The sequence below is a fragment of the Kryptolebias marmoratus genome, linkage group LG3, assembly GCF_001649575.2.
Source record: "Kryptolebias marmoratus isolate JLee-2015 linkage group LG3, ASM164957v2, whole genome shotgun sequence".
Lineage (NCBI taxonomy): Eukaryota > Metazoa > Chordata > Actinopteri > Cyprinodontiformes > Rivulidae > Kryptolebias > Kryptolebias marmoratus.
In genome coordinates, this window is record NC_051432.1 from 11,527,781 (window position 1) to 11,539,008 (window position 11,228).

General features: G+C 41.0%; 1 protein-coding gene across 3 annotated transcripts in view; it reads right to left on the reverse strand.

The window, feature by feature from the left end:
• Positions 1-1,987: 1,987 nt before the first annotated feature.
• Positions 1,988-11,228, reverse strand: part of rnf24 (ring finger protein 24) — a 32,257-nt gene continuing 23,016 nt past the window's right edge. For 2 of the 3 annotated variants that reach the window (XM_017406724.3, XM_017406715.3), the window contains exons 5-6: positions 7,337-7,416; positions 1,988-5,073 (exon numbers count right to left, since the gene is read on the reverse strand). In XM_017406724.3, the coding sequence (XP_017262213.1) occupies positions 4,932-5,073; positions 7,337-7,416 (222 nt within the window). In that variant the 3' untranslated portion in view covers positions 1,988-4,931. Of the gene's footprint in view, positions 5,074-7,336; positions 7,417-11,228 lie in introns of those variants that run through there. The other variant, XR_005232946.1, reaches the window with a different exon arrangement.

Sequence of the window (11,228 nt, forward strand, 5' to 3'; positions counted from 1 at the left end):
AACTTTGCTAAAAAGTTAAATAAACAAGCAGCTTAAACTAGTACTACACTACCTCCACCCACGTACGGTGATTGTTTTTAGCCTTTGTAACAGTAACAGTAATAACATGCCATTGGCAATTATTTTTCAATTTTATTTGACTTCTGGAGATCATCTCTACATCTACAATTTAGTGTTTCTGGACCCCAACCTTTGGAACCACTCACTTAGACATTAAATTAAAATCTACATTTTTATACCAGCAGAACATGATAAGTGAATTTTATCACATTTTTTAAAAATTAAAATACTAGTAACAATTCAATTTTTGTGGATAATAAAGAATTGCATTCAGGTTTTATTTTAAATGTTTTGTTTGTGTTAAAAATAGTTTCTAACAAACTCAGACCCTTTGTCAAAGGAACTGCCTTTAAGTTGTTTATGGGTTTGATTTTTAGTGTGTGTGTGACTAAAATCAAAGTTATTAATGTTTCCTGAAGACTTGACATTTAGACTTTGTTATTAAGATGAAGTTTAGCAACTAAAACAAAACCTAGTGTTTAAACACAAGGTGGCAGTGTTACATCTTATTTAAAGCCTTATGAACTCATAAAACGTCATGAATCCTGAATTTACTGATAAAACATTTAAACGTAAACAAAAGTATACAGATGTTTTTACATCATTCAACTTTTACCTGTATACTTTAGAAACGATATGATACAACATATTCGTGTTTTCGTTCCATCTAAGTATCCACAGCTTGTATTTATTGTCAGTAAAATAATTCAAACGTACATTATTCATGTTTCATCCGATGGTCCTGACGTTTCTCCTTGAGAGGTCAAAGTCCTTCATGCAACAAAAACACAGAAAATCTTTCCAAAACTTGGAAATTTTATTTACAGTTCAAGTCAGTTACATGCAACATTTTCTGAAAATGAGTAAACATAAAATTAGCAAAAACAAAAAGGAAGAAAAGAAAATGCATATTATTTTATTTTTTCCAAAACAAAAAAAAAGAAAAAAAAGCAATATACAAAAATAGAGCTTACAAATACTGTACAGCAAATTGTCTCCAAAAATATTCTGCTGCAGAATTCTTAGTTTTACAAACAATGTCTGTGAACGTTCACAAACATAATCAGTGTTAAAAAAAAAATAATTAAATGGGTTGGAGGGAGGTTAGGAGGGTGGGAAAGGGGTGTTTGGACTAAAAGGTGTGTGTGTGTGTGTGTGAGAGCTACAGTGGAATAAATAAGACACCATAAGAACAGGATGAAGGTTCACTTTAACAAGGCAGTGATACAGATTACAGATCAGAAATGTCCCGGTTGCTCCAGCCAATCATGGAAAAACCTAATAAAACCCTCGGCTAACGAGGGGGAAACTTCCCTACATTTTCTGAAGTTTGTCAATAAAAGCGTAATTCGTCAAACTGCTGGAGCGCGCCGCTCGGCAGCAAATGGTAAAGGCGGCGCCGGGCCTCCCTGACAGCCTCAGCCGGTCGGCCTCCTTCTCTGGGTGTCGGTAAATATTTCATGTGAACCGGCGTTTCTGACTGTGGGTCTATTTATAAACAGCTCGCTCAGGAGCGACACTGACGTCAGCGATGATTTCAGCAGTGGGAAGACGTTATTACTGCACTCACGACCGACTCCAGTCCTTTAGCCTCTCCCCCCCTTCCTTCCTTCCTTTATTGGCTCAGACTTCTAACTCAGAACATGTCGTGTTAATTTGGCACTTGAGTCTCTCAGGGGGATCGGGAAGGCGTAACGTGGGAGAGAAAAACGGGGAAGCTCGCATGTGAAGGGGTCCACAAAGACGACGTCAAAGATGGCCGAACGGCAGCAAGAGGCAGCTGCCGGTAAAGTTTCATATAGAGGAGCACTTCTTGTGCTTTTTTACCTTTTCTCTAAATACACGAGTGATACTACCATTACATTTAACAACAGTGATGCAGCGCAGCATGCTTTCATGGTTGTCCTTCCTGTGTGATCCATCTGTGACCAGAACTGCGTTATAAGCAGTGGCGTTCTGGGGCAGGGAGTGAAGGAGGGTTTTTTTTTGGGAGGGTGAGATAATCCTATGGGGGAAGATGTGTCGTCTCAAGCTGTGAAACATCAGCAGGAGGAGACAAAGTCATGGAAACAGTCACAGCCTCTTCATAAGCCTACAGCACGTCACACGACAACGAGACCAAGGCCCTTCAGCTTGTTCTCTTTTTGTTCAACACAAGAGTTTTCTCATCGCAATTCGGCAAATAAGATACAGTTCAGTGCAGCTTCTTTGTCGCTGTGGCAGTTTTCTGTAACGTGGGTGCAAAGTAGTGTTAATAGTTGCCGTTCTGCGTTCAGCAGAGCCCGCGTTCGCCCGATGGGGAAAAATAACATTCAAAGCAGAGGTCAGAGCGACGGTTGCTTCCTGACACGCCGCGTTGCGTGGGGAAAACTCGCACTGATGATGTTAAAGGAAAGAAAAAAATGATGCCGAAGACACAATCAGCGACTTATCCGAGATGATTACGGAGGCGCGACTTTGAATCTCAACCCGTTTCCCTACAAGTTGGGACATAATTTCATTTACTTGAATGTCCTTTCACTATTAATTAATACATCTTTTGCAATCCAACCCTTTTACAGCTCATAAATACATAGGAAATTCTCAGTATAAATAATGTCCAGTGAGCTTTGTTGTGGTTTCTCTTCTCAAAGTGGGGTTTAGTCCCGTTTCCATCGGAATCACAGATTGTGCCTTTAAATAAAAATATTTAAATATGACCAACTATCTCCAACTTCTCCTACATCCATCATCGTGAAACATCCTGCGTAACACCAGTGGGAATAAATATCACTCTGTGGCTACAAGTTACTGATGTCAGCAAAAAAAACAAAGAAACTATTAATCACAGGCTCGAACTGAAAGGGAATTAAATGTTTTTCAGTCGGTAATATCTGAGGATGTGGCAGCTGTTTACATTCCTGTGGCTACAAGACAGAATGTGATATTTCTTAATCCGACAGCAAACAACGTCCTGTAGGACTACGACTGCGCATTAAGCATGAATAAATTGAACTTTATTTAAATCTAGGAATGAATGATATCCTGCAATAACCTGCAGTTTTAGAGCAGAGCTGCTACAGTGTCATTTTTTTACAAAGTGTTAGGAAATATTTCTATTTGAAGTCTTGGTTATTTGTAGCCACGGAAAAGCTATTTTTACCCCCCTCACTGATGTCACCAGGGAGATCCCATAATAAAGCTTTTTCAAAGCAGCAACAATAATTATTTTTTTTTAACTAAAAGCAGCTAACAAAAAAAACAACAAAACAAAACAAAAAAAAAAAGCAGGGTTCAGAGGAGATGTACGAGTGGCGCCGAACAAAAGCGCCGTGTACCGTACAGAAAGAGACACACAGAAGCGAAAGCGCCGGAATAGTGCGGCTGAAACAGCTGAACTGGGGCTGGCCGCGCGTCCGCGTGAATGGAAAAAAAAAAAAAAGCGCCGCTTCGGTCCGACCTGCTGACCACAGAGTTCTGCAGCTCCAGCTGTCGGCCCGGCAGATCTGCTGAGCTCCCCGCTGATGGCTGGACTCCGGGCTCCAATCCAAACAACCCGTTCTCTCAGAGCGGCAGTACCAGGAAGATGATGATAAATAATAATAATAATAATAAGAGTCAGTAATAAATAGATGTACTCTGTTAGGGTTGGGGGAAGAAATAAAAAAAGGAACAACAAAGCTGTCGGTACGCTTTAAGGAAGGAATTCAATCAGATTTGTTCCAAAAAACAAGAGTCAATCAGTTCCTTGCAGGATCTGTCATGTGACCTTCACAGTTCTGTTTTTAAAGGCTTGGCGTTTCTTGATCTTGAATTGTGTAAACCTTAATCTGAAGTGAGCCACGGTTACATTAAGAAGTTAAACAAACGAACAAAAATAATAAAAAAAAGAAAAGAAAGCAGCCGGCAGAGCGATGGAGAACCTCCGCGGTGGCCTCGGAGGTCTTCGGCGTGGCGGACCTGCGGGTCTTTGTTCTGTGACAAGAGTTTCGAGATGAAGCCGAGCGGCTCGGGCAGTAATACTGGTGCAGAAAGTTTCCTTTTTTTTTCTGCTGGAGAGATCCCGAATGGAAGAGACGGGAAAACAGCAACGACACCTGGAGAGAGGTGTACTTCCGTTTGTGTGATTTTTAAACACATTCCAAAAATTCACATTTAATCAGACTTTTTGTTGTTGTTGTTCCGTGTTTATGTAAAATCTGTACACAAACCAGTGACCACTTTCACTGCCGTCCACCGTCGACGGCTGTTATTGTCCCTTTGAGATATATTTTAAAAGGTAAAAACATCAAAAGGTAGCTAATTTAAAAGGAAAACTCCAGATCTCAGAAATAATAGTTAAGGGTAAAATATATATATATAAAAAAAATATGACCTTCGGACTAAGAGCCACAAGCAAATAAAAGGTTTGCCTTCTTATAAAGTGCCTGTTTTTAAAAATAAAAATAAAATATATTTAGTGTATTTGAAGTTCTTGGCTTTTGTGACGTCTTCCTCCCGGTCTGTCGCTGGAGCCCTCCAGAGAAGCGCTTTGGTTGTGACGAAGTGACAAAAGAAAAGTCCTTCTAGATCAGCTCGTCTTCGTTGTCCGTGAACAGGGGAACCATGAGAGCAGCTGATTATCAGTCAGAGCTGGCCGAAGGAAATCCAGTCTTTTTCTTCAAAGTGATGCTAAATTAAAGGTGATGGCAGCTGCTAAAAATCACAGTTGATTTTTGTTTTTTTTCTGTGTGTGTGCAGTAACTCCAGTTTTTTTTTTCCAGTCTTGTCCACACACCCAAACCAAAAAAAAAAAAAAAAGTACCTTTGAAAAAGGTGAGAGCGTGAGTGTCGGGGGTGGGGGGGTCTCGTGTGTGTGTCTGTCGTGTGCTGCAAAAGGAGGCCGCCGTCCGCTACACCAGATTCTCGACGCCAGGCAGCGGCTGCTGAACGGGCTCCGGCGGGTCGGCGCCGCCCGCCTGCTGGGCGAGCTGCAGGACGGGCATGTTGCACAGCGGGCACACTTTCCTCACCTCCAACCACTTAATCAGGCACCTGGGAGAGAGACAAGGCGGGTCAGACATATTTAAAAAGCTAGATTTTGTTTATTTTTGCTAAATGCTCCCATGTAAACCGTAAACTGATAACTTTTTTTAGAAGCCCTCCTCTCTAAAAAGGCCCGGTGAACTCTGGCAGGTCGGAAACAGCCGAGTGCAACAAAGCTGCTCAAGATCATTTAAAGGTGTGTTATATTCACCCCTATGGAAGCGAACCGCATATGCGTTTTGCTGTAGGGTAAACACGCGACGAAGGAAAAACCTGAATTACAAAACGAGGCATTTCAGGAAGAAGGAGCCTTTCTTTGGAGCAAACGCTGGAGGCCGTATACATGTACAAAACTGCTACGTGATTCATTTAAACTCAAAACCAGTCAAATAAGTGCAAAGTTTAATGAGGACATTAAATGCAAATCTGCTTTAGCAAAATTCCTGACATTAGTTTTAGCTCTTTAGGAACACTTGTTTCAGAGCTTAGCAAACTTGTTTTAAAATGGCTGACACAGACACCGTTTTTTTAATCACAATTTAATTGTTTACAAAAGACACTGATTAAAAAACAACAACTTTTTAACCTCATTATCATCCATCTGTCTCTCATAGGCATGATCAGAGTCCATTTTGTTTTATCTCAGTGGAGCTTTACCCTGATTTTATCATCTATTTTGAAAAACGGTTTAAAAAAATAAATAAAGATCCGGTGAAATCTTGGTGACCTGTGTTGCTTTTTAAACTTCTGCAGCAGCTTTAAACTTGAACTGAAGGCAGAAAGTGCATCGCACATGTAAAGAAAAGATCTGCTTAAAAAGCAAAACTATACAGAAGTGAAACAAAAGTGAAAATATATAACAAAACCTGGATCCTGTTCATATTTGGTATATTTGTCTTGGGTAGTTCAAGAACTGGTGGACAGCTCTTCGTACAGTATATTATATATGTTCATATCTGGAACAAAAATGCATCCCTACGTGTGTCCTCAGTGACCATCACCACATGAAGCAGGTCTACTGATGCATCTACAAATACATTCAGCACCTGAACTACAGCCTAGTATGGTGGTATAAGAATGAGAAACCGTCCTGCGGTGACAGCGCTGCTTGTGTAGACTGACAGCAGGTGGCCCAAGACACAGTTGTGCTCAAATCATTGACCGTATATAGAAATACTGCAGCTCATATGGGATCTGTCAGCTGGTTCCTGTACAAGTTTTAAATCTCTTACCCTACACCTAAAGGAACAGGATATTGCCCTTATAAGAAAAAAATTATAATAATAATAAAAAATTTCTGATTTTTTTTGCAGGCGTTGACTTGTTGATTCACCAAGTTCCTATCTTCCTACGCATGTTCAAATATTTATTTTTTGACTGTGTTTAGCTGTAGTCAGTTCGTTCCTGTTTGGCAGAAAGGTCAGACTGTTTCCGGAGGAGTGGGCGGGACTTAAAGCTCCACATCTCCGGCGAGCAGACTCTGGTTCCAAAAAATTACAGCAAGGCCGCTCCGGTGAAATGGGTCGATTCAGCTCAGTTCAGCACCTGATGAAGTCTTGCTGCTTTCACAACATCTTTTCTGTTAGCTTTACTCAACAAGTGAGTTGTTGTATAAATAAGAAACAGAGTTCAGTCAGCTGAAGTCCAAAAGTCTTGTTTTTTTTGTTTCTTTTCCAATTCAGCTAAGAGACATGACACTGTGCTCCATGTCTTTTTTTGACTTTGACTTTGTCATTTAAAAAAAAACACCACTAATCAGAGAAACTAATGTCTTTACTAGCAAACGCATTAGGACAGTGGTGTCCAGTGCTGGTCCTGGAGGGCCAGCGTCCTCCATGTTTAGATGTTTCTCTGCTCCTCAGCTTCTGAAGAAGCCTGTTAATCACTCAGCCATTCAAATCAGGTGTGTCAAAGCAGAGAAACAAATAAACCGAGCAGGACAGCGGCCCTTCGGGACCAGGATTGGACGCCGCTATATTAGGAGAAATACACGGTCACCACTCGTGGCAACCGGGGAAAAGATGGGTCACAGAAGGTCTCACGATGATGTAAACGAGTCGAAATAGAAGAGCGAGAGAGAGGGAGGGGCTGGATAAAAGTGGGCTCAAGTTGTCCATCACGTCCCATCTCATTTCAAACTGCCAACACTTCTGCCTTTTTGATTGATCTATGAAACCGGGGGAAACCTGCACTCATCCGCGCACCTTTGTCTCAGTGTGTATTTGTTATGTGCACGTGCACGCACGTCAAGAATCCAGTAGCTTCTACTTACTTCCGATGGAAGGCGTGCTTGCACGGACAAATCCCCAGCTCGTCTTTCTGTTTAAACTCCTCCAAGCACACCGCACATATCTGATGAAAGAAAAAACAGAAAGAAAAACAGGGAATGCAGTAGTTATAACTGTGTTGGTTACTCTGTGGCCTTTTTGGTTCTTTTCATCTTAATCTCAGTTTTGTGTTGGTGGACGGGAAACGAGCCGCTCGGACAGCCAATGTCTGGTTCACAGGGGAACAAAAACAGCTGTGGCCAGAATCAACACAAAAAAAGACAATTAAAGTACAAAAAAACACCAGCGGAGTCACTGACCAACTATGTCCAGTTATATAACTCTGACTAAAAGCAGCCTCTGGCAGGGAATGGGCTGTTACTTAACAGGAAAAAAAAAACCCGTCTCGGACAACTTTATCAGCTTTACTTTCTAAGATGCAAACCTCTTAAATGAAACAGGCTGATAAATTCAGGTTTTATAAAGTCTATTACCTGACTCTGTAAGCAGAGTCTAATTTATCTGAATGGCGTCCAATTCCCCGTCATTCAGAGAGTCCTGATGAAGACGTGGGTGTCCACCTACCGTCTAATCACACACCTCAAACAAGCACAACACTAATATCATTTATTTTTAACCTTCAAACATTAGCATGAAATATGTTTTATTGGTGCACTTGTTGATAAAGCACATTTAATTTAAATCAGTTCAATATAGATAAACAAATGATAACAAAAATCATGTCAAGGAGTTTTACAGATAAGAAAAATGGTCAAAAATCAAATCTTTTTCTATCCATTCTTATAGGATAGAACAAGGATGACCTTGTGTGTTTATTATTTTTTCTCTGAACTGCTGAAATCAGAGCAACATGGCAGGACAGAGTGAGTTATAGTTGACATCAAAAACTGGTTCCTGGTAAATGAGCCATTTTTTTTCCACCTTTATGTGCATGTCTGACTGACGTTTGGAGTATATGCTACAAACACACGAAGCAACCGTGGTTCAATTCCCAACGTTTGCTTCTGCAGCTTATAGCAGCACCAGATAAGTTGTTGTTTGGAGAAAGAAACAAGGGATTCTGGTGCAAACTTGTTATTTTCATTATATGCAAGTCCACTCATTAAATAAGAAGAATATCAACGTCTGAGCTCTTGTGAAAATCAATGGCAAATTAAGATCTTTTAGTTCCTAAACTTAGCTTCTCTTCCACAACAAAAGGCCGGCTATCTTCTGAAAATCATGCAAAAACACTGCAATAAATCCTGCCGTCACTCAGACGCAGCTCTATAGCCAGGAAATGTTTGCCAGGGCACGAACACACACTGTCCCATCTGCAGGACCTCCGTGTGCTCTCGGTATAAAAAGTTAATAGCCGAGGACCACACACCATGCCAAGAGGCACATGAATATAGTAGCCACCGCTCATCTTGGATGATAAAACATTTGAAGCTGTTGGTTTCAGCAGCTCTGCAAATTCTGTCCCGGTTTTTCTAAGGTCCAAATATACATACTAACATAAGTGTCTCCAGCCTGTGAGGGCATTCAGACAGCCAATTCATGGATAAATGACAGTTTTAATTCCTGTGTCTCACTACATGTCGGCAGCAACAATAACGGTGAATTCACATCCAAGGGGTGAACAGACACTGGCGATGTTAAGCGTGTTTAAAGAGCAGCGGCCAATACTATGGGTGGAAAAATAGCAAACGGTAACTGACCCCACGAGCGAGCGTCCTGTTATGGGAGAAGTATGCAGCTGATCTGTGGCCGGTGACCTGAAATGACCGACGGCGCCGTGTTTACAACGAGCCGCTCTGAGAGTTAGCAGGGACCATTTCAGCAGCTGACAGGAACTTCAGAGCGCAAAAACAGGGGCGAAGAAATCATTAGTCTTCCCCTCATTCACAAAACTTCATTCAACCTAAAGGGGGAAGGAGGAGGTGGGGGGTGGGCTCTTTTATGGGAGAAGGTTTTATTTTGACACTCCTGTTTTGGCTGCAACAAGCCCCTTCTTTGGCCACACAGATTTATGGCTGAAAGGAACTGTATGGGGGGGCTCTTAGTTCCCTCTCCTGAGGAGTTCTGGACACGGCAGACCTTTGTGAGAACGCCTGTTTTACCCTCTTTTCTTTGGTGAAAAGATCTATGTCCTTCCCTTTTTGAACGTCCTGTCTGCGGCGTCGTACTCACAACTGAAATCTGACACCCGTGGCCGGCCGACAAAAACATTTTCTTCTCCCTGCTCCTCTGAGCTTCACTTAAAATGTTGCCACAAACATGTGACCCAAACATGATGGCTCTGAATGCAGAAACAGAAGCCCAAAAGAATATTAACTTCTTAAAACTGGGTTGATTCATAATTTATTGTCATTCTAAAGACTAATCAACATTAAATGCAATGATACAACTATTAACAGCTATTAGAGCCAAACTCCCCAAAGTAGCAGATAAAATACCAAGGATAAAGGCCTGGTTTGATGTATTCTTGAACTTTAACTCAGTTTCAAGAACTGTTTTTATCAATCTAAAACAAAAGAGATACAACAAGAAAATATAATAAAGTATAACTCTAAGCAGACAATCTAATCTAGGACTAAAAACACCAACGACACAAAAAGTACCAAAACAAAAGCAGAGTTATTTTAAAATTCACAATGTTACATATGATTACTTTAAGGTCAACATTTGCTATATTAGAAAAAGAGATTTTAATATATTTCTCACAACTTAAAGAGACACAAAAACACATTGCCTTTATGCTACAAATGAAGAGACCACGGCCCGTTTCTTCCTACAATCAGCATCTCTAGAAGCCATGCCCTTCCAGTGTCTGTTGAATTCCAACACAAACTCGCCTCGCTCTACTTTAAGGAGTTTCTGATTAGGTGATCATCTGAACCAAATCTTATTTAAAGCATTAAAAAGCCACTGCTCTGGTTTTCGTTAACGTCTCGCAATAGGAGCAGCTGGCTGGCAAAAACCCTGCCGGACATAACTCGGCTAGGAATAAAAAATAATTACAGACCATGTCTAAGGAGCTGAAGAAAAAAATAAACGTTTTGAGTGAAGAGGGTTTAATCTGGCATTACTGGCGGAGGGATACAGTGACTGTCAGGTTTCGATTGAGTCGCCGTCATGCCTAGCCTTATTTTCCAGACCTGAACTCCACTGAAAACCTCTGGAAACGAAGACGGACGGTCACAAGATCTTCAAACAAATCTCAGCCGATTCATTTCTTTTACTTCGAGTGGCACAAAGTCACTCAACAGCAATGTGAAAGCCTGGTGGAGAGCACGCCAAGATGGTATTTTTTTTATTTAAAATTTGAAAGAAATGTCAGCAGGTTATAGAAGAATTCGAAAATGTTCATTTTACTCAAACACGCACTTATTAAAATAAGAGAAAAATCAGGAAAAGCTGATTTGTTTCAGAGCTGTAGATCAGTTAACTCAAGGATTAAACTCAAATTAAAACTAGAACTGCAAGCAGTTATCAACGGGTTCCAAGCCCCCATGCTCCGCCCCTGTCCGCGTGCTCCGACCCCGGCGTCTCGCCAGCGTGGCTTCGCCGCCTCTCTCGGCGAGCGGGCCGAGTCGAAGCTCGCCAGGACGGTGTGTACTCAAAGGCGCTTCGTAAGAAGCAACGGTAGAATTTGTGAAGAAAGCTCGGGAAGGAAAAGCTAACTGTCATTTGATACCACACAGAGGCAAAGAAATAAATTCATAAAAAATTCAATATTTATTTGAAAAATACAAAAATATTCTCAGAGGATCAAGTCTACATCTGTAATAATATGCATTTATCTCCATGTCTCTAAACAAAATGCATTTCCAATAGAAAATTGTTCAATGCGATTTTATGGTACACTTGGTCAAGTAATTAAATTCATAAAAA